We start from the raw sequence: 23,520 nt of genomic DNA on the forward strand, positions 1-23,520 counted from the left end.
CGGGGTCGGGGCGTTCACCACGGACAGGTTGTACCCATAGAGGAAGGAGGAGCCCAAGGCGCCCACCAGAGAGACGGCGACGAGGGAGCAGGACCAGTCCTGTGAAGGGAGAGGAGAGCACATCAGCGCGGGCCCTTGGGTGCAGAGCCTGGACGGTCCCCCTTAGCTGGGGGAGGCCTCCCAGATAGAATTCCTTGTCTGGGGCCAAAAAGGAGCTGGAGGGAGAAGATGGAAAGGTGGGGGTGGGGGTCAGCAGACAGGGTTCCCTCCAGGTCCACAGCACACCACTGTCTTCCCAGCCAGTCTGCCGGGGAGCACAGAAGCCCGCCTGCTGCCCTTAGCAAACCATCTGGAAGCAGCCACACGCATCATTTTAGCTATAGGTAGCTAGGGTCTGACCCAGACAGGAGCGGAGAGCAAAGCTAGACTAAGCTGCTGGGCAGCGCCCGGTGCTCACTGATCCCCCTGCCAGGCACTGTTCTGACAGCTTTCTGGGCGTCATCTGGAATCCCTCCACCAGTGCCGGTGCACCCTATTGCAGAAGTGAGGAAAGGGCACAGAGTTGTCTGTGGTGCTGCCTGGGGCGGGGCCAGGAACCCGGTGGTCACACCTGCAGCTCCTCCCCAATCCCCCAACTCCACCTGCCTGTGTGTCTGGAACACAGGCATGCCCATGCACACACGCTCACGCTGAGGCATGGATCGACAGCCTGGTCCAAGCACCTTGGAATAAGGACCTGAAGACAGAGAGATAGAACTTGGTGCTGAGAATAAAGCATCTGCCCCCACAGGGGCCTTTCCTGCTGCTCCATCCAAGGATGGCCACAGCCAGGACAGAAACATCCGGCCCCTTGACAAAGACTGACCATCCCAGGCTGCCCTGTGAAACATGGGCCAGATGGACAGGGACCAGGCACTCTGGGAGACAATTTCTTGGCCATCATTTACCATTGAGTGTGCATGTCTGTGTGTTTTCTAGGTGCCAGGCCCTGATGAAGCTCTGGGAGCATTCGCAACAGTGAGCAGGACAGGTGAACAGGGACACAGGTCCCTGATCCCAATTCCCTTCTCCACCACCTCGTTAACCTCCCTAGAGGGGCTCCAGCAGCCCACGCTCCACCACGCAGTAGTGGAAGCCTGAGCAAGCCGTGTGACTTTTCAGAGTCCAGCTTGCCCGCCTGTAAGAGGACTCTTACTAACATGCCACACTGCTGCCCAGGTCACTGAGGGTCAGTGGTTGCCAGATGTCACCAGTGTTCAGAACAGTGTTTTCTCCTTTTGTTCCTCTCTCTCCACTCCCTCTGGTCCAGCTGCTTCCCAAACAGACAGGCAGAGTTCTCTCTACTTGGTCCACCTGAAGTGCCCCTCCTAGAAGCTTCAGACCTGCGACCCACAGCCAGCCTCTCCTCTCCTGCCATCTCCTGGAAGCTCCTCCTCCTTGTTTTACTACAGATCTGTCATTCAACTGCCACTTATGACTGTAATCTTTGGCTTGTTGCAGGGCTGCTCAGTTTCCTCATCTTGAAGATGGCAATGATTTTGGAACCCCCTTCTTAGGGAAGGTGTTAAGCAGGTCAGAAGAGAGACTGGCACTTGCTGGGTGCCCATGAGTGTCAGTGGCCAGGGCTAGACGGTGGCAGGGGTCTTCCTGTTGGAGGGCAGCTGCTGTGCTCCCTGCTCTTTGCTTCTGGGCTCTGAGCCTGCTGCAGAAGAGGTGCTCAGCAGGTGCTAGGGACCAGGTGGAGGGCTGAGGAAGGGCTTGTGGCCAGGGGGATGGTGTTGCCCAGTGAAATGGGGCTGGCATGGTTTTCTGCAGTTGGAGCAGCTTGAGCTGAATGAGATCCATTGATGGGACAGAGTCCCTTCAGAAAAAGCTCTCGGTCTCCATCATCTCTTCCCTCTAAGATCATTCTCTGTGTCTCGTCCTACCGGCCAGTTCCCCTGAGCCGTCAGCACCAGCTGTGCTGGGCTATTATCTGGGCCCCACACTCCCTCGATCCCAGTCCTGGTCACCTTAGAGGACATGGTCTCCTCCCTCTCGTCGGCACCCATCAGAATGGGAGCTCCTGGTGTGAGGGCCCCTGGCAGAAGGTGGAGGAGGGCACATGGCCTTCCTGCCTCAGCTGCTTCTCTGGAGCCCCCTGCCCCTGGGTGGCCAGCCCAGCCTGCTGCCTCCCCCTCCTGGCACCTGACAGCTCATGCTGCTGCCTGGCCATGCCTGGGGAGGGAGAAGGGGCAGCAGAGCACACACAGGGCAGGGCCTCACGAGGATGTTCTCTGGGTACAGCCAGGCAGCCAGGAGCCCACCCAGGATGCAGAGGCTCAGAGCAAAACACCACGCATGGTCACATGGGTCAGAGTGGCTGGTCCAAGCCCAGGCCTCCCTAACTCAGAGCCAGCCCAAGGCCCTTTTGCCACACAGCTGCCAGGCCAGGGTGGAGACGTGTCCCGCAGGGCCACCCACACCTGCATTCCCCACAGCCTGCCCTTGTGCACCGTGGCCGGAGGCCAGCGGCCGTTCCGTGTTTACCTTTCTTCTCCTCCCACCTGGCACCCTGCTCTTCCTCCTCTGGCGGTGACACTCTGGTGGCTTCCTGCCTGATCCAGGAGGGCCAAGGTAGCTCCTGTCGTGTGTCAGGGGAGCAGAGCTCAGTTCCCTGGAATCCATGTTTGGTTTCCTTACTATGGGCCCTGGTGGCCCAGCTGACTGCTCGGCCAGGACCCCGGACTCTGCCAGGGCATCTCCGTGAATGAGGAGGCAGAGTCCACTGGAAGGAGGCCTGGAGCGCCAGACAGGAAATGGGGCAATTGGGTCATGCCTGGACAGGAAGTGGGCAACATTTTTTTTCCTTGTTTCTAAGTCATTACAGCAATGAGAAAATCCTAAAAAGGAAATCTGTCCTCTGGGGACTTTCACCCAGGGTATGGATTTTTTTCTTTGTCATCATTTTATTTCTCCCTCTTTAATAAGTCCAACATTCCAGAGGTGGGGAGACTGGCATGAACCCAGGGCACCTTTCTAATCTCTGGGGCAGGGAGAGGCCTAATGACTGGCTCAAGTGCTGCTCAGGTCCTGACCCCTCCACTTCAGGCGAGTCACATTACTTCTCTGAGCTGCCATTGCCAGTGCAAGACGGGCTGTCGGTCTCACTCCAGCTGCCTGCAGAGGTAGTCCAGGGATTAAACAGAAACACACGGCCCACCCTACCCCTAGCAGCATGCTGGAGATGAATGTGGGCAGCCCTGCAGCCCAAGAACAAAGAGCTGCCATGACTCTGTCCTGCTTACTCAGCCCCAGGCTGAGCGGGCCCCTCCTTGCACCACCCTGGCTGACTTAGTAAAAGGAGCCAGGAGGCTGGGACCTGGTGCTCAGCACCACATAGCGAGGATGAATTCCCCACATGGCTGATTCACCCCAAATGTCAGGGAAGGACCTTCATGATGGCGAGGACACCCGGCCTCTACTCTTTGCTCCTGGAAGCAGATGGCAGACACAGAGGCTGGGAAGGGACAGAGGCATGCTTGGTGAATTCAGAGTGCTCGGGCCACAAATAAGGGGCAGAAGCCAGCAAACTGGGTTTAATGCAAAGCACACATTGAAGAAGAAAAAAAATAAGATGGGGAGAACTGCAGGCGTCCTGGGGGCCATCATGGCACGTGGGTGAGAAAGCTTTCAGCCCCCACTGCCCTACAGCAGGACAGCGGCTGCTCTGAGCAAATGGGAAACAGACTTCCGCAGTTAGGCTGGGGCACGGAGCAGTGCAACCTGGCTGCTCTGTGCACTGGTCAGTGGGGGCGCCTCTGCGAGAGCAGGCTATTTCTTGACTTGGTTTCCAGCCACCTGGCTGCCTTCCTCACCGCATGGTGGATCCAAAGCAGGAGCCCAGTGAGAAGCACTAGATTACCACATGCCTGCAAGGGCCAAGAATTCCCTGGGACAGTGCTGGGGAGGCACCGCGCCAATCTCAGCTGGATCCAGGAGTCTTTCTGGGAGAGGTGACTCCTGAGCACACTCAGGATGGGCGAGCCTGGGGAGGTATTTGAGTTGGGAAGGGCACGGGTGGAGGCTGCCGGCTTGGATGCCTGTTGTATGAGCAGCTCCATAGTTCCCGCTGCAGGTGCAAACTCCAACGGTGCCAGGAACCAGACTGTCAACACAGTGGGCCCCAGAGCTGGGCGTCAAGCCTGAGGGAGGACGTGGAGCCCCTCCAGGAACCAGAGGCAGCAACCAGGGCTCCCCACAACCTGCACCTCCCCCTCGTCCCGTGTACCTACACTTCTCTCCCAAGTGCGTTCACACCCTGTGGCCCAGGGGAGCGCTAGTCCTGTGTAAGCAGGAAGAAATAAAGTCCAGAGAGGGCGTGGAGCCATCAGCCTCCAAATCCCCGAGCAGTGTCTGTCTCGTGTGGCCTGTGGCCCTGTACTCTGCGGTAGATCCTACAGAAGCTCGACTCCTGGCACAGGTGTGGTGTGAAGGAGATCCCAGGTGTTCTAGGGGCGGGGCAGGTGTAGAACCCATGTTCCGCAGTGTTCTGGGTCTGGACTCAGCCTGCTCTGCACCGAGTGCTTCCTCACACACCATTCCCAGCACTGGCTGAGTACCCACGCACCCAGTTTCCCTGCCCCGGCTCAGGCCCTTCGGACTATTAACCGTTCTCACCCTTCAATGCTCAGCTCCCTCCCCACCTGCTCCGGGAGGCCTCCCTGGATCTCCCTCTGCCACTTCTCTGGGCCATGTGCTGCCACTCGAGTATGCCTTCCCCTCTGGACAGGAGCTCCAGGGACTGTGTGTATCGCACAGGTTGGACTGTGAGTCCCCCCCAAATTCACATTTTGAAGACCTGATCTCTGAAATTGTATCCCAGAATGTGGTTGTATTTGGGTCTTCAAAGAGGTAGTAAGTCAAAATGAAGTCTTTTGGTGGCCCTAATCCAATATGACTGGTGTCCATATAAGAAGAGATTAGGACACACATACACACACAGGGGGACCATGTGAGGACATAGGAGAAGACACCATCTACAAGGCAGGGAGAGAGGCCGCAGAAGGAATCAATCCGTCAACACCTTGGTCTTGGACTTCCAGCCTTGAGAGAGGTGAGACCATAGGTTCTACTGTTTAAGCCAGCCTGTCTCAGGGGCTTTCCACAGCAGCCTGAGCAAACGCACATCGGCCTCAGCCTCTGGTCCTTGGATACACATTTGCTATTGAGCTCAAATCATCTAGAGGGCAGTTCTAAGGCTAGAAGTTTGACTTAGAAATAACTTCTAAGGCTAGAACCTTGGCGTAGAGATGGCGACAGTTCTCTAGCAGGGAAGTGTTGGGGGAAAGAGGAGCTTTTTATTGAGTGTCATTTAACCAGAATGCATGAAATGACTACCTCCCTTCCCCATTCCACCACACCTAGGCACTGGATGCTCAGCTCACCTAAGATAAGCACCAAAAGATACAGTGTCCACTTAGAGGGAATCACCGTCGACTTAACACAATTCTCCCATGTCCTTGGGTGACCCAAGGCAGGTGGCGTCATTACACACTGTATGGGGCCCATAGTGTCCAGCCTGCCAATTCCACACTAGCCTGGCCATTTGGCAAGTAGACTTGTGTTGATCTTTGTCCTGCCAAATAGAGACTTATTATGAATATGGGCATCTTTTCTTGCAATTTGTGGTTACGTCCACACCCTTGGGAGGTGACAAGGCACACATGGGTTGAAGTTTGAGACTGGCTCCATCTGAGAGAGCAGGGAATGGGTTCCATATCTCTCATAAGGACAATGACATATCATTGTCAGCATCAATGTTCCCTCATTGAGAAATGACCTTAAGAATGCCCCAAGTCCAGAAAGCCACCAGCAGATCAGTACCATGGAGGCTCCTGACTTTCGAGCCTAGCCGCAGACCCCCTGTCATTCCCCCAGCTCCGCCCACGGGGCTCTGCTCCCAGCCCCTGCTTGATCTCTCTCTGCTGGCCTCACCTTGACCCTGGAGGACGGAGGGCGAGGGGGACAGGAGGGACTGCCCAGGCCACCAGAATGCCCATGCAAGGGGGAGGGCAAGAAGCCAGCACTGACCGCTTTCTTTCTTGTCGACTTGTTTTCCTTGTTCTCTGCTGTGTCCTTTTCTCTGAGCTCCATAGTTTATTTTTCAGATTTTGGACTTGTTGATGTTGTTGTTGCTGAGAAAGAGGAAAAGGGACGGAGCCATTAGATACTTGTTGCCACAGACGGCAGGTCACAGCAGGTGGTTCCAAATGGCCTCCAAAAGTGTAAAGGACGCCAGTGTAAGACACTGCAGTGTCCTCACTCAGGCCCTGGGACCTGGCACCTGCCTGCTCTGGCCCATTTACAAGATGAGGGCTGGGCTGAGCTGTGGTGCATTCCGCTCCTGCCCCAGGGCTTACTAGACCCAGGCTGCTCCCACACCATTCTCTTCAGAAGGAGCACATTTCAGAAATGCTAGACTGTCTGTTTCCAAGAGGTGAAAATGAAATCAGTGGAAATGAAAACCCAGTGCTGATCTCGCAGCCTGTCAAGTGGAAACGATCACCCACATCGTCACCCTAATCGCTGGTGAGACGGAAGTAGAAACTGCGCGGCTTTTCTGGAGTTTGGAAATGTGTTTCTATTGCCCTTTGGCCCAACAACTTTGTTCGACAAGATTTATCCTAAAGCAGGACTAAAAGTGTGCACAAAGATGGAAGTCCAAAATATTCAGTGCAGCATGTGTGTGTGTGTGTATGTGTTAGAAAAATGGTATTTAAAAAAAGAAAAATAAAAAATGTCTAGCAGAAAAGTTTAACTACATGATGGCACATTCACACGATGGAAATTCATGTAGTCCTTAAAAATTATGTTCTACAAGAACATTGGATGCCATGGAGAGATGCTCAGAATACATTTTTGGTTGACAAATAAGGGAAGATATATAAATGAACATACTTTTTTTCAACACTAAAAATATACATACATAGGTTTACACAATGAAACATTAGATTGTTTAAATTTTGCATGTTTTCTTACTTCAATTTAAAATGTAATATTTATGCATTACTTATTCAACAGATATTAAGTCCCTAGGGTAGGCTATGGGGATAATCCTGAGCCAGGGTGTCCCCCCCTGTCCTCCTGGAGCTAGTGTCAGGAGGAGAGAAACAGCAGAAGAGCATTCAGAGAGCGTGTTGACATATGGAAGGTGAGTGGTGGCCCAGCATGGGGAGGGCAGGGGGATGTCAGTAGAGATGCTCAGGGGACAGACACATATTTATGGGCATAGAAAATAGGTCAGAAACAGCCAGAAATGACCTGCAGTTACCCCTTGGCTGAGGTATTGTGGCCAATTTATATCTTATTGTTTTCTCCTAGTTTTCCACACATTGTGACTTTCCCTGGAATTGTGCAACATGGTGGCCCTAATAAAATACTGCTGTAACTAGATAAGTTTTTGAAATTGCTTTAAATTAAAAAGAAAAAAGTTTTCTTAATGGAATTAAGCCCTAACAGTCTCAAATAGCCAAGTAGAGTTAAAATTTAAATAATAATAATAATAAACTCTGAATGCTCTTCTTTCTAACGCAGAAAATACAACCCTGGAAGGACACACCGTTCCTACGGATCGATAGACTCAGCTTGATTGGATCCAGAAGCCATTTCTGCCGCCTGACAAGGATGCAGGTTGGTGAGCTGCCTGAGCCCCACTTTAGTGTCACTGCAGGCCCTGCCTCGAAGGGCTGACACACCTGTCCCACCCCAGCCCACCTGGAGGGCCACTCCAGCCCTGTGCCTGCTTTCCTGACATCTGCAGGCCTCTGGGCCACAGCTTAGGCTGCTGGGCTTGGAGGGCCCTTCCCTTTCCCCTGCCTTCCCTGCAAGGCTCACCTCCTCCGATCATCTATGGATTTCTTCTGGAAACAGAATGCTCTTCTTCAAGTGCATCCCAGAGCTCACAGCCAGTGGATTGCATGGGCTAAGGGTGTCTGAGATCTCATCGGGGACGGTCCCTACCTGTGAGGCTCATTTTACCCGTGAGCTTGCCTAGGCTATGCTGCTGTCATTTAGCAAATGTCTAGAGAACAGTCTAGATGTGCCATGAAGGTGTCTTTTAGATAGGGTTAGCACGTGCAGTGAGCTGGCTTTAAGTAAAGCAGATGGCCCTCTATGACGTGGAAGGCCTTATCCACTAAGCTAAAGACCTCGAGAGAAGAAGCTGACGTCCCTTATGAAAAAGGAATTCAGCCCCAAACTGTAACAGAGGTCTTTTGGAATAAGAGTACAACCTCAGCATTGCTGGAATTTCTAGTCTGCTGGCTCGCCTCTGGCTTTGGGGCTTGTTAGCCCTACCATTGCTTGAGCCTATTCCAGGGGAAACAGGGGACAGAGACAAAGACAAGAGGACATGCATACCCATTGCTTCTGCTTCCCCGCAGAACCCTGAGTCACCCCCTCCCTACTTCTCACGCTTGAGGGCTTCAGTGATCCATCTCCCGTCCACAGTCGGACTGAATGCCGGCTGAAGAGATGCACGGTAGGCAGAAGAGGCGGGGTGGGGAGGAGGACAGGGAAAGAATGAGAAAATGGGACAGAGGGAGCTAAGTGATGGTTTCTGTGGCTACCACCCTGCCTGCCTCCTGGGGATTGTTCCTATTCTAGTTCATGTGAAAGGCTGCCACGGTGCCACCCCAGGGACCACCATTCACACAGATGACATTGTGACTTTCCCCTGGAATTGTGCAACATGGTGGCCCTACATGTGCCTAAGGATGAAGATGGTCTCCCAATGATGAAGCGGAAGCCAGGATTTGAAAAGACATGAGTAGAGGGAAAAGAGCGAGGCCATTACAGAGACCTGGATCTCCATCTGGCTTTGCTACTGTGACCCAGGGCAAGTTACTAACTCACGAGTCTGCTTCCTTGTCCATCAGTCAAAGACAGCTGCCATTCTTTCATAGTGTGATTGTTAGATGAGGAATCCTGAACTCAGGTGGCCCTGGGAGGGGCTTGCCAAATCCTTGGTGTCTAATGAATGACAATTGCCATTCAAGGGGCTATTGAAGACTTAGAAAGTGACATATTTGTGAGTAGGAGGAAAGAAGGGTTGTTTAGAAGTACTGATCTTTAGTTTGTGGAACATCTACGTATCAATGTCACCTGGGAACTTGGAAATAAGAGTAGTGCTCAAGTAGTAGTGTGAGCTGGACACGAGTTAAGTAGGAATTAGTGACAGAGGACTGGGTAAGGCCACCCAGGGAAGGAGTGTAGAAAGAGAAGATCCCTAAGGAACCCAGCCTGGGGGGGAGACAAGGAACGGTAAGTGACAAAGGACACTGAGTTGGAAAAAACAAGCAGAGCCAAGTGTGGAGAATGAGAAGACAAGAACTTTAAGAGGATGTGAGGGGTCATCTGTGTCAACATTGATTTAGGGCAGTCAAGAAAGAGGAATGAAAAGTGTCCAGGGTATTTGATCACACAGAGGCCACTCACTGGTAACTGTTTCAAGGGTGACTTGGATGGAGTGGCCCTGGAGGGACGGAGCACTGGAAGAGGGGCCCATATGCAGACAGGTCTTCATAGAGCTTCAGCCATGAGGAGGTGAGGGCCGTGCGGGGGGAGGCGTCTGGGGGCAAGGACGGAACGTGGGTAAGTGTGGTGAAGATTTCAGATCCAGAAGTGGGAAAACAGGAGCTCCGTGCAAATGTCCTGTATTCTAGCATCTTCTATATCCTGTCTAACACCATCTATAGTCCAAAGGCGTCCACATGAAGTGTGAGGTAAAGTGACCGACTAAAGGGGAAAGAGGAGGGCGATCGGGCAGTTGTAGGAAGGTGAGGAGCAGTCATAAGGGAATCCAGGGAACAACCCTAACACCCAGGTCCGGTTGGCCATGGGCTGGTGTTGAGGGACCCCTCGTGGCTCCACAGTGGAAGAAAATATGGTGGGTGTTCAGAGCGTTCCCCGGGCTTCTTGAGTTTACCCATGGAGAGAAAACACAATTCCAGCTGTGACCAGAGTGTGGCTTTTGTTGGGTTCCACCACAACCATCCAACATGGAGCCACCTAGAAATCAAGGTCAGAGCAGGTGTGGTCACAGGTGTTCGAGGAGGAAGGAATGAGTACAGGGAGGGACAGGGGTGGGGGGGAGAAGCTATGGAGTGGGCGGTAGTAAATTGCGGTGTGTAAAATATTGCCCTGTGACAAACAAGCACCCAGAACGTGGGCCTGGGGTGCCCTGGACTGTGAGCTCAGCAGTCCCCACGCAGTCAAGGGAGATGAGGAGTGGTCCAGCTCGGGTGCCGAGCCTGTCATTCTTCCCAGGAAACACACTGCAAACTGGGAAGGTGGGACACCAGGAGGACGTGGGTGGGGGCCCATGCTTCTTTCTCTTTCAGGATCAACTCTGATCTTCTCCTCACCCACCACCAGTAAGGAAGAGGAAGAGGACTGCTAAGTCAACAAGGCCCCACGCCAGGGAGCTGCTCCCAGCAGAGCCCTCAACTGTGGACTCATCCTGCCGAGACCATGGCAGGGTCCAGGATGCCTGTCATCCCTAAGCCCTCTCATGACCGGCGGGAGACTGTCTGCTGGGGCACTTTGAGGCCTCATGCGGGCAGCGTGTGCCCAGGCAGCATGCACAGTGGGATTCAGGGTTCACACCCCAGTTCTACAGCTAGTAAACCAACCGGAGACCCTGAACTCCTCTGCGCTGCCTTTCTTCCTGTTTCAAATGGGGATAATAACAGGACGAACCCCAGGGGCTGTTGCGAGGGTGAAGTGAGTTCATTATTGATGCACACTGCAGATGTCAGGTGCCCTTGAGCCATCGTGATCACCTCCGGAAGCACAGCGGATGGCCTTCCCAGACCACAGGTGCAGCGCTTCCGGTTTGACTCAATGATGACATCCCGGGATGGTTAAGACGGCTCACCCATCTGAGCCCACGCAGTGTTTAAATAGAGAACCCTAAGCTCCCTCAAAATAATTATCTAAGGCTTAAACAGAGTAAGAATAAATAAAATAAAATACAAAAGATAAATAAGCATGAGCTCTGTGCATGGTGAACATCAGCTCCCTGTCTCCCCAACCCGCAGAAACAACACTGATAACTCTGCTCTTCAAGACTAGCGACCTGCCGGTGCCCATCAGTGTGGCCATACAAGTTCTTTAGAGCAAAGTGCTGCTGTGCCCATGGTTGAATAGCCCCCTGCCCCATCCCCTGAGTGCCTACCTGCCACCTCAGCAGCGCACGATGTCCCTCTCCAGGATGCTCCCCAGGACCCGGCAGTGACAGGGTTAATACCTAGCACAGCAGAGCCCCAGAACTCTGCTCCAGGCAGTCCGATTGGCCCACACCTAGGCTGTCCCGAGGTTAAATATTTAAATAACCACCTCTGCTACTACCCTTTCTGCCATCGATGATATTAAACCCCTGCCTCTGACATGATGCTGGGAGAAGCTGTCACAGAAGTTGGATCTGAGCCCAGACAGTCTGAAATCAGCCTCCCACAGAGCTGTGTTGGGTGCAAGGATAAAGGCAAAGGAAAAGTCATGGCCAGCACGGATGTGTACACAGGGTCAGCAAACAGCAGCCGCAGGCTCCTGTCCCTCTCTGGCATGGACCACAGAAGGCCGCCTTCCCTGAAGTGCCTGCATTCCACTGTGCTCCCTGTCCACTCCAAGCTGAGCCCCACCAAGCAAAGCCATGTGGTTCCCGAAAGCTGCTGGCCACCAGCTCTCAGCAGAAAACCCCAACCCGGGCCCCAAGCTCTCCACTGAGTGGCTGACTTGGCTTTTCACTTCCGGGGCCCCTGCTGACTTCACCATGACTAAAGCTAATTCCAAAACAAGAAACTGAAAGATGTGAAAAACAGAAGCTTTAAGAGGGAGAGAACAGAAGAAGGGAATGGAGTAGTAGGGGAGGAGGAGTGGGAGGGAGGGAGGGAGGATAAAAGGAAGGAAGGAGAGAAGGATGAGAGGGAGTGACCACATTGGGTTTCAGACACTGCAGTAATAACCACAGCCACTGTCATGAGCGTAGGTTTTGCTATGCTGTACCAGTGTTTGTCAGGGACACCCCACTGACCCTGTGTGCATTCTGGCTTAGTCTTTCCCAGAACCCTGTAAGACTGATTTTCAAATCCCTCACCGGTCAAACCCCTCACTCCAGCTGTGAATGTCAGTCATCCCAGACACCCTTCCAAATGCGACGAGCATCACTCACCCGAGTCCTGGGCTCTCCTCACCTGTCCAGTCTAAAGAGCAAATGGGATGTGTGTCACCGACAGATCACCTCCTAATAGAATCCGGTTATACTGGAGAAATTGTGAAAGACAACAGCATTAATGATTAAACTGCATTCAGCTGTTGCCACAAACGTCTCTGATGCCCATCTTGATAAGCTTAATGGCTAGCTATCTGTGGGTAACTGGGTTTATTAAGAACATGCTGCTAGGGTTTGGATAGGAGGTATCCCCCAGTAAGTTCATGGGATAGACAATGTTGGAATGTGCAGAGGTGACCTAAGATTAAGAGACCTGTAACTCAACAGTGGGTTAATCCATTTGCTGGATTAATAATGGGAAAGGACGCTATACCCATGGGAATTGTAGGCAGGAGGAAATAGGTCACTGGGGGTGTGCCCCTGGGGACTATATCTTATTCCCCTGGCTCCTTCCTCCCGCTCTCTGTCTGTCTGTTTGTCCGTCTGTCTCTCTGCTTCCAGGCTGCCAGGAGGTGAGCAGTTTTCCTCTGCCACATCCTTCCACCATGATGTCCTGACTCACCTCTAACCCAGACAATGGAGTCAGGTGACCATGGACGGAACCTCTGAAACCGTGAGCCCAGTAAACTTTTCCTGAAGTTGTTTTTGTCAGGCATTTTGGTCACAGTGACAAATGCTGACTAACACACATGCCCAGGTGTGGCTCAGCATGTTCTGGATTGAGCTGCTATAAACATTGATGTGGCTGCGACACTATAGTATGCTGATTAAGTCCTCTGGGCATAGACCGAGGAGTGGGACAGCTGGGACCCCTTCTCTTTGACATGAGGAGGTTCCAGTGGAGACCCAGCTGGCCTGAACAGGGGGAGGGTCCAATGAGGTGTCATGGAAGGGTCCCAAAGCAGGGACACATGAAACAGGCACAGCAAGCCCTGAGTCCAGGTGAGCCGCACAAGGAGGGAGCTCCTCTGTCCACGTTGGCATGAACTCAGCCGTGGAGAAACGCCTAGAGCCGTCACCTGTGCAGTGCTGTGCCACAGCCACTGCCGTCGTCGCTATTTCATGAACACCGTGTTGCCGTCTCGCCCGAGCTCCAAAGTGACGCGCACTTGCTAATTCTTCTCTCTCTTCAACAGCCTGAGACACATGGAACACTGGAGTGGCAGAGGGACATGGTAGGAAGAGCTGAGTGACCTGGGCAGCCAGGGCAGGATCCAAGCCCAGCCCAGGGCTGAAAAGCCACCTTCAGGCCCATCCCTGCGAGAGGTGAGGGCACAGGGAGCCAAGGGGGGTGTTCAGGGGGAGTACAGAAGGAAGGGCACCTGGGGTCCCAGCCCCAAGGGAGAGGGATGCTGTGTCCAGCTCAGCCATCTACTCAGGTCTGGAAAAACAGGTCTCTGGGGAACCAGGAAAGCCCTATTACATTTCCCCAACATCAGTTCAGAGCAACAGGCCACCTCCTCTGGGCTCATTCCATTTCCCTAGTGTCATGGTGTTGACAAAGGGGTGGCCTAGTGCAGGAAGAAGCCATCGAATCCGTGGGAGACGCCTGCAGGAGATGTCTGTAGCAATCAACCTCCAATGTCTGCCACCCCTGGGCACTAGGAAGATGGCATCTCTGTGCCCAGGGAGAGCTCTCCTGTGCCTAAGAGGACAGGCACCAAGGCCCAGGTCGCCTCTGGGCAGAAGAGTTGCTTTCCCAGGAACTTCAGACCTTGCCTGCATACCCCGTTAGCACGTGGGCTCTTTTTAGCTGTAATACAGGATTCCCACTCCAGGGTGGTCAGCCAACGGTTTAGCCACACCTAGAGGGACAGGACACAATGAGGACTGCCCAGGATTGGACGTCAGATGTCTTAGGTCCAAATCCCAGCTTGCCTCTTCCCAGCCGAGTCACCCTGGACACACCACGCCTCTGCAGAGTGGGGGAAGGAGCTACTTCCTCAAGGTCATGTCCGGGGGATCAAATGAGATACTGCCCTTGAGCTTGCCTGCCATGTAGCAAGTGTCTAGAATGTTTACTATCCTGTAGGGGAAATCTATCTCTTTATTATTATTTTCACTTATTTATTCATTTTCAAATATTTACGGGGCACCTACTAAGTACCCAGCATAGGGCTAGAAGCTAAGAAGGCTGCAAATAGCAGTAAATTTGTTATTTCTATCCAATAATTCACAATGTATTGAAAGAATGAACCAAGGAGCAGGACCTACATTTAATAAGCACCTACTGTATGCCAGGCACATGTCATGCATAAGCCTCACTGAGTCCTAGAGCAGAGCATTCCGTTGTGTGTCTGTGGATACTGAAGTTTAAGGATTAGACCACGCATCCAAAGCAACATCTGTGGGTGAGCACTAAGGTTTAAAACAAGACCACTCACAATCCCATTTCTTCCCCACTGCCCAGTGGGGAAGCTTCTCACCCAGGGGTGAGAAGCCCACCAGAGACCCTCCAGGGCCTTGAAGGCAGAGACACTTCTCTTTTCTCATTTCATTTGTCCAACACCTAACAGACTTCTCATTTTGGAGGATCCCTCACTGGGTCTACGGGCCTGTGCCTCTTGTCCTCTTGAATTTCTCTGCAGCAGTGATCTCATTTATCTTCAGCACACACAATTTCTTCCTCTGTTGGATCCTTCCAGGCTATGAAGGAAAATGTCTTACTATCACCCATCTAAAAAATAAAAAGACTTAAGGGGTATTTGCAAAGATGGAGAAAAAATGAAACCCTCATACAACATCAGGGGCAGCATGAAATATTTTATCTGCTGTGAAAATAGTTTGGTGATTTCTCAAAAAGCAAACAGAGTCACCATGTGATCCAGCAATTCCACTCCTCGGGCATACCCAAGAGAGGTGAAAACAGGTGTTCAAACAACGCTTGTACACAAACGTCCAGGGCAGCGCTCTTCACAGCACCCGGAAGGTGAAAACAGCCCACTGTCCACCACTGAACGAAGGGATAAACAAAATCTAGTCTATTTGTATAGTGGAATAATATTATTCAGTCATGAAAGGGAATGTGAGACCGACATATGCCACAACATGGCTGAGCCTTGGGAACGTCATGCTAAGTGAAAGGAGCCTTCACGGAAAGCCACATCTTGTATGACCGCATTTATAATACCTAGAATTTGCAGATCCCCAGAGACAGAGCAGATTAGTGGTTGGCCAGGGTGGGGTGGAGCAGGGAATGGGTGCACCTATTAAAGAGTAACAGTCGCCTTCAGGAACTAGATGGACACAGTGGTCCTACAACATGGAACGGGCTAAATGCCACCAAGTCATTCACCTTAAAATGGCCGACTTATGCTGTGATTTCACAAAGAGAACGCCACAGCCACAGGTCTCCATTATCCATCAGTTGATAACACTGGAAAGGCCCCTGAATTACAGGTTTCTGCCTACTGATGGGCTGTCTAACTGTGCACAAGGGAACCTTCAGGAGTGCCTAAGTTCATGGTGACTTTAAGAGTGGCAGATGTCCCAGAATTTGGGAAGGGACAGGCCTGGAAAGGTGTGTGGAACCTCAGGCTAAACTTACATCGCCCATCCTTCCCTATGTCTCCTTCCTCGTTCTTCATTCCTTCCCTCCTCCCCAAGCCCCGGGCTGCCCACTGCAGACAGGACGCAGGTCTGTCCTCCTGGGTTAGCGCAGTGACGGGCACTGCCCATGTGTAGGGGGCGGGGCATGTGGGGCACCTCTGCACCTTCCTCCCAGAGTCGCTATGACCTAGAAGTGCTCTTAAAACAATGACAAAGACGGTTCTCCCACAACAACCCAGGTGTCCTGCTGTATTGGTTTGGGAACCACTGGGCCAGATGTGAAGGTCCTTCAGGGCTTTTTGTTCCAAGTCTAGGAAAAGACAGAACTCTTCCTATTGACTCCAGTCCACTGGGCCTCCGGACCACGTGGGATCTCTGGTCCCCACAGTGGCCCTCAGCCAGAGGCCATTCACCTCTCCATTTCACAGATCAGGAAACTAAGGCTTAGAGGCTCCTGAAGGCTGACTCTCAGGCGCTAGGAGCTCAAGGACGCGGCCCCTGCTGCCAGCCTCTACCTCTCGAGCTGTTCTGCCAGGTCAGGAGCAGAGGAGTGAGCGGCCGGGCTCCTGGCAGAGTTGGCCGGGGAGCCGGGGCTCCGATGGTGCACTGGCTGCACATCAGCTAAGAGAGAGGGCCCAGGGCCAGTCACACCCAGAGGGGCCGCCACTCCACACTGCCTGCCTCTGCCCGCCTCCCACTTCCAAGATCAGAAAAAAGAAGCAGCTTCACCCTGTGAGAGGAGCCAAGCTGCCATCAGCGTCGTGAAGACCAGGGTTTGGTGGTCAAGGGTTTGCCTGCTGGGGCGCCGTGCCCTCTAGTTCTGGGCGAGCCTAATCGCTCCAAAGCTGTGCACAGTCTGAACACAGCCTGCGCTGTTGACAGAGCCCGTCCCTGAGGACACATTTCCAGACCAGGTGGAGCGCGAGGAGCTGCGCCCTGCGAAATGGTTAGGGAGGTCCCTCCACTCCCAGCCCCAAGTCGGCTCTATCTTCCCACCCTTGAGGAGGGTCAGAAGCCCAGTAGGATGCCAGGAGGGACCACCCCACATTCATTGTATTTTAAAGGAGGAAACAGTGAGTGTTTCCAGTTGTCAAATTCTCAAATCTCAGTCCTTGCCAGGGAGGGACAGAGGAGCCAGGCAGAAATCCTTCCTTGTAGAACTGGCCACAAGCGGCTCGGCGGCTACACTGCTGGAGGACGGCACCTGGACTCCCAGCACCCAGGGTGCTGACGTGGACAGGCTCGACTGCCCCAAACACTGTGTGGGGTGGGCTCAGGGACACTGGGACCCTCCCCATGCACTGCTGCTTCTCACAGGCAAAGCCGGGGCTGGGGAGGTGTGGCGCGTTGGCTGATGTTCCCTGAGCCTGGGTTTCCACTCGTTGCCCTGCTGTCTGCCCAGTGGTGTGCTGAGCCCTGCCCCATGGTTGGCCCACCGATCGCAGGCACTGTGCAAGGCAGGAAGGAGCCGGCCGTCCAGTGGGCGTCAATTAGTCACCAACAACCATGCCTCTTAATTGGCGTTTAGATCAATTATGGCAAACTCTAGAAAGCGGTACAGGGTAGGAGGAGAGGCCAAGCCAGCTGACTATGGTCTACTGCTCAGACTGGGTTGGGGGGTGGGGTGCGAGCCAGAAGTGGGGTGGACTAGCAGGAGGAACAGCGGGAAGAAAGGGCCTGGGGCTGGGGGGAGCTTGTGTTGGGGGTTGAGAGACCCGGGTGGCTGGAGCTCTCGGCTGTGGCGTGGGACAAGGCCAGGGAAGTGGCACTGGGTCCTGAGAGCAATGGAAAGCATTGGGTGGGGAGATCAGGTCACCTCTTTACAAAGTTCTGCCTGTGGTCACATGGAGCTGGGATGTGGGGATTGGGGGAGATTTGGAAGATGGTGACGCGGTGGAAGCAGGAAGATTAATCTGGTCCTTGAAGAGATAGACTGTTACTGCTGCTGAGGCTCGTAACAGTAAATCACTGGAAGGTGGACTCAGGTTGACAGGAGATGGCCCCTGCATGCTTAGCTCCAGGGTGCCTGGCCCATGCCAGCAGGAGCCCCTTGTTGGCCACTGTCACTACCTGGGACTATGCAGCCTGCACACCAGGCTGCAGAGGGAGGCGAGACCCTCCTCCATATGGAGGGAGCAGCTCAGCTCCACGGGCAGCACATGGACTTTGGCTGGTTTCCAACTCTGACAGCACAGCCGGTGACCATGGCAAGCCATGCGGCCAAGCAGAGCTGCAGGTGCCTTTCTTTGTAAAGCAAAAACTTGAATCTCTCTTTCCAGGCCCAGAGCCAGACGCTGTGGAGCTTTCACGGAAGCTCAGCCCTGCTGTGGGGGTGCACCTCCTCTCCACGTGACCCCGAGTGCCAAACTCAATTTGCTCCTTTTGTCTGGGGCTCTGTCGAAATCAAATTTCCACTTGGTGACTAGTCACAGCTTACTTGACTCTGTCACGCTGGATTGTGCTATAGGAAGGCACGAAGGCTGTCCGGCAACGACAGGTACATGTGCAGTCCTGACACCCCACCTGTCCACCAACCCTGGCTCCCTGCTCCTGGCTCTGCCCGTCTAGTCTTGGGCGGCTTCTCTCTCCATTCTGCCTGTCTGGCTCCCATGATCAAGTCCAGTTCTCAGCAGGCTGCACATGGTTCCCCACCTCTCCAGCCTCTGTCAGCCATGAAGGAGCAAGTTGTTCCCGCCCTTGCACTCCCCTCCCACGCTGAAGCAGATGTTCTGAACCCATCAGGCCACTTTCCACTGAGCCAGACCACATGGGATCCCTGGTCCCCACAGTGGCCTCATCCTCAACATCCTTCTGGGCACAGTGCCACAGGCATTCCTCGGCACTGGGGTCTGGGTGGCCCCAGGGGTCCACCTGCTGGCCCTGCTTTGTGAGCACGTGCTCCACGGCAACCTCCTGCCCATCACCTCAGCTTCTCCTGGACTCTGCGCCTGTCCAGATGCTGCCTCCGCCTCCCTCCCAGGTTCATTCAACACAGCCACAGCCGGGGAGCTAATGACCCCATCCTCTAACCCAGGACACTGTACTGGGCTACCAGGACCCCAGATACCCCAGGACTCCACGGAGTTTAAAATGGCAAGTTCATCCTTTATTGACATGGTTTTCTCAATCTTAAGAGAGACAGTGTTGATAGGGAAGAAGAGGGGAAAAGACCCTGAGGGGCCGGGGCTGTATTTCTAGCTCACAGAAGGGGCATTTGCTCCGCATGTGCGAGGCCCTGGGTTCCAGCCTCAGCCCCACCAAACAAGGAAAAAAAGAAAAAAAAGGAACACGGCATAGATATCATTGAGCACAACGTTCATCCTGGCTTCTTTGGAACATTTGTTACTCACACCCTATCTGTGGAGAACCCTTTCTTCACACCTAAGGGAGACGCCATGGTTGGCTATCCAAATGGGCCATTGCCTGCTTAGACCAGCAAAATACCTGCTCCATACTCATCTACTTATTTTCTCACTCAACAGATACCTACAGAATCTGGCCTGGAAATGCTTGATCACAGGTTGGGGAATCAAGGCCCAGAGAGGTGAAACTACTAGCCCAAAGTCACCCAGCAAGAAAAAGGCAGAGGGACAACTAAGCTGAGCTCCCTCGGCCACAGTAGCTCCTGAGGCGTGTTGGAGTCCCCTGGCTCTCCAGGAACAGGTTTTCTTTCAGCCTGGGCATGGGAAGCTCGGGTACAAAGCCCTGGTGGGGCCGATGACCTTGGACTTTAGGCCAACTTAGATGACAGCTCTGGCGTCAGCCTTGTCAGCTTGTTGAAAACACTGAACTTGGGCAATGCACAATCTTCTGCCCTCTCTGGTTTCTGTCACTTTGACTCCATGCCCTGCAAAACAGTGTGGCCTGCAGATTTCTGAGGTCCGAGGTCCAAGGGCTGCCAGCACCCAGAACTGCCGTGCTAAGCCTCTCTTTCGGCCTGTCACCAACATTTCTGGTCTTTGGCCCATGGGCTCTGGGCACAGCCCCCTCCACTGACTCAGCAGAAGGCAGATTGAAGTCCTCCCTCCACAGTGACCTTGGCCCTGAGCCAGGCTCTCAGTCCAGGGACTCCCAGACCCTGGGGAAGGAGGTGCTCAGTGCTCAGAGCTCGGCCTGGGCCAGCCCTCAGGGTCCCAGCTGCCTCCTCCCTGGCTGCTTGGCCCTGAGCTGTCACTGATCAATTCTGAACTTCAGCTTCTGCATCTGTAAAATGAGAACAAGAGCAACCAACACAGAGCTGTCCCTGGGAGGGCTCCTTCCGTGGCTGCGGCCGGGGACAAGGTCACCCGTCCATGCCTGCAGGTTCTGCATGTGGGTTCAGCCACTACTGGCCAAAGTACCCTTAAAAGAACTGCCTCCGTACTGAACACTGACATTTGTCTTATCGTTATTCCCTAAACAACACAGTAACAGCTGCTCGTGTGGCACTGACATCAAGTTAGGAATTGTAGGTCACCCAGACATGATCTAAAGTCCACAAGAGGGCGTGCGCGGCTCATATGCAAAGACCATGCCATTCTATAGAGGGGGCTCGAGCATCTGTAGAGTTTGGTATCTGTGGGGCATCCTGATACCAGTTCCCTGTGGGTACCAAGGGATGGCTGCACGGGGGAGAGTTAACTGATCCTATTAAACCAGCACTGACGACGAGTTCAACCTTTGGATTTTCATACGTGTGAATTGCCTGACCCTATTCATGTTCCCTCAAACCTGAGTCTTGGTCTCTCATCTGTAAAACTGGAAAAAAAAAATGCACCTAATTTTCACACTGGGTCCATATTAAAAGAGACGATGAATGAACACTTCTCACAGGGCTGAGGCGGACAGAGGTCCGTTGTTCTCAGCCGGCAGCGTTAACCAGGCTGCTTCTCCTCCATAATTCCTCGAGGCCTTTCAATACTGCTCTCTTTTTTAAAAAGCTTGTTGAGTATGATTTTCACACCATCAAACAGACCCCTTGTAAGTGTGCTGCTGAATGCTGTTCAGAGCGGTCATGTGACCATGACTACTATCTAACTTGGGGGATGTTGCCATCGTCCCCCAAAGAAACCACGTGCCCATCGGCAGTCATTCTCTGCTCCCAGCCCCTGGCAACAGTCCTCCAGGTTCTGTCTCTGTAGGTTCTAGAGCTGCCTTTTCGGGACATTTTGGAAAAATGGAATCGTGCAGTGCGTGACCTGCCGTGTCCGGCTCCTTCCCCTGAGCACCACGGTTTTGACGTCCGCCCTGTGGCATCGCCTTCTTTGTGACAAGCCCTCTCTCACACCTCATCTCCCACCTCCTTCCTTCTCCTGATGTCACATCCTATCTCAGATGTCACTAATGGTCCCTGCTATGGTCCGGGTCTTCAATGTCCCCCAAGTCCCTGTGTTAGCAGCTTGGTCCCCAGTGAGCTGCTGTTGGGAGCTGGTGGAAGCTTCAAGTTGTGGGGTCTCCTGGGAGACTTTAAGCTGTTGAATGGTGTGCTCTCGAGGGGGACCGTGGGGAAAAGGTCCTCTCCTTGTCATGTTCTTCCTGCTCCCTGTCCATGAGGTGGGCAGCCCTGCTCCCCCACATTCCCTCCATGATGCGCTGCCTCACCACGGGCCCACAGCAACGGGGCCAGCTGACCACTAATTGAACCTCCAAAACCGAGCCAAGCTAAACCTCTTCTCTTTACAACTTGATTATCGAGGTATTCGATTCAGTGCTGAAGGACTGACCAACCCAGTCCTCCATCCCGCCTGGCCCAGGCCCTTGGCCTCTGCACCAGGACATCAGCCTGCGGGTCTCCCGATGGCCAGTCTCCACCCTCTGCTTCTGTAGAGAAGCATCCATGGAGAACTCTACCTCAAAGACTGATAATGCCTTCACAGCTCTGTTCCAAAGCTTTCAATGCCTCCTACTTCCTTTTGGATGAAGACTCAAAAGACTAAGAGAAGGAGGGGGAGGGGAAGGGGAAGGGAAGGGCGGCCCTTACTCAGGCCTCTTCTGGGCAGCGTCGTGCCAGCAGCACCCCCGTCCTTGCCATGCCCCATCCATACCCTGGCCCTAGGCACAGAGCAGCCCTTGGCTTCCCACACCCTGGCCTCTTCTCCACTGCTGCTTTGTCATGCAGTGTCACAGCAAGGCCCTCCCTTCGCCTGCTCTCCTCACATGACCGGGTACCACTCACTGGCTGGACTTTCCTAAGCAGCCTGTGAGCTGCCCCAGGCAGAGGCCCCATGCCCCTCTGGGATCCAGGTCTTTAAACCCAGCGCCTGTGGCAGGCTCAGAGCTGACGCTCAGCCAGCTGAGTAAGTGGCAGTGGCTTCTGTTTTTGAGAACTGATATTGATCTGCATTTAACTGTAACTGTTTGAGTGATCTTCAGAATTAAGCATGGAGCGATGCCAAGCAAGAGCCCTGGAAGGGAAACAGCCCTGAGCCCTGCGAGGAACTAGCTTGCTTTCCAGTTACTGCTCACCTCCCTTGAGAAAGCTGGCCTTCATCATCTGCTCACCTCCCTTGAGAAAGCTGGCCTTCATCATCTGCCATGCAAGGGTTTCTTCAACTGCTTTGGCTTTCTTGCAATACAGGAACAAACAAAGGCTCAGAGAGCTCAAATTACTTGCTTGAGGTCACACAGCCAGGAACTGGAACTGAAGTGGGGCAGACCCCTCCTCCATCTTTTCCCACCCCAGGCTGCCCTCCAAACGTGAGAGAAACTGAACTGCAGTTACTGCGCTCTCACCAGCACAATAGAGTTAGAATTTCTTCTAAATTTTAGAGAATTTGATTAAGAGCCGAGGAGCAGAGAAGACCGGAACTCTCCTAGACCAGCCAGCTCTCAGCTCCTGTTGGTGTTAGGACCATTTAGAGATTGAGTGATTAGACTCTGGAGAGAAGAAGGTGAGCCCTCCTATCCGGACCCTTGGGGTCCATTTGGTCAGGAGCCTCTGAAAGCATTCTAAGTGACAGGCTTCTTGTGCGACCTGTGGTGTCCGCTGGCTGTCAGCCAAGCCACAGACAAATCTCAGTTCGACATCTTCCTTCCAGCAGCAAGACTGACTGCAAGATGTCCTGTCTTTGTGACTTGAGTCGGAGGGAGATGAAGCCACCCTTTAAGCAGTACTCACGGGGTGTCACCTTCAAGAGGTGGCACAGGGGACGCGGATTCTCCAGCCAGACCCTTTTCTCCGTGTGCTGGCGAGGGAAGCTCTGCCGGGAGTCTGTCCAGCTGGGGTGCTGGCCCTGGTCCACTCTCCTATGCCAAGGCAACTCGCCCAGCCCCTGGCACTGGGACTTTTCATTAGAACTGAAAAGACTTGGGGACTCGCTTGCCCCTGCTTGTCCCCACAGAGGCCAAACAAGAGAAGGAGGGAAAGGAAATGAGGCCTGGCTGCGGAGCAGAACGGAAGGGGCCGGGCAGCCCAGAGGCCTGGAGGTCACAGAAGTCTGGATGACTTCTCTTGCCAAGAACAGAACCCGCCCTTTGTAAGAAACTGCAGGGAGGTGGCCGCCTGAACAGGCCCTGCAGTTTGAACAGCAGTGTCCATGTCCCCTACAGGGGCAGCCAAGGTACTCGGTAAACAAACAAATGATTATGAGCCGAATACCAAAAACTGTTCGTGGTATTTCCCAGAAATGTGTTCGGTTTTGCTTCCTTTTACATTTTCAATTTATTTCTAAATCTCTTGTGTTTTTCTGTTCTAATCGTGGAAACATTTGATCATGAAAATTGAACTTCATTTTAAAATAAAGTGCAGACAGTGGCTTGTGGGTTTTGAGTTGCATCCCACA

At 53.4% G+C, this 23,520-nt stretch overlaps 1 protein-coding gene across 7 annotated transcripts in view; it reads right to left on the minus strand.

Moving 5' to 3' along the window:
• The window catches only part of Slc2a9 (solute carrier family 2 member 9), a 141,259-nt gene extending 117,968 nt beyond the window's left edge, over nt 1–23,291 (minus strand). Inside the window, exons 1-5 of one of the 7 annotated variants that reach the window (XM_048784178.1) lie at nt 22,205–23,291; nt 13,231–13,365; nt 12,234–12,302; nt 6,073–6,176; nt 1–99 (exon numbers count right to left, since the gene is read on the minus strand). In XM_048784178.1, coding sequence (XP_048640135.1) covers nt 1–99; nt 6,073–6,135 — 162 coding nt within the window. In that variant the 5' untranslated portion in view covers nt 6,136–6,176; nt 12,234–12,302; nt 13,231–13,365; nt 22,205–23,291. Of the gene's footprint in view, nt 100–2,529; nt 2,770–6,072; nt 6,177–11,218; nt 11,814–12,211; nt 12,303–13,230; nt 13,366–22,204 lie in introns of those variants that run through there. The other 6 variants (XM_048784177.1, XM_048784180.1, XM_048784179.1 and 3 more) reach the window with 6 other exon arrangements.
• Nucleotides 23,292–23,520: the final 229 nt, after the last annotated feature.

This window comes from Marmota marmota, unplaced genomic scaffold (genome assembly GCF_001458135.2).
Source record: "Marmota marmota marmota unplaced genomic scaffold, marMar, whole genome shotgun sequence".
NCBI classification, from domain to species: domain Eukaryota; kingdom Metazoa; phylum Chordata; class Mammalia; order Rodentia; family Sciuridae; genus Marmota; species Marmota marmota.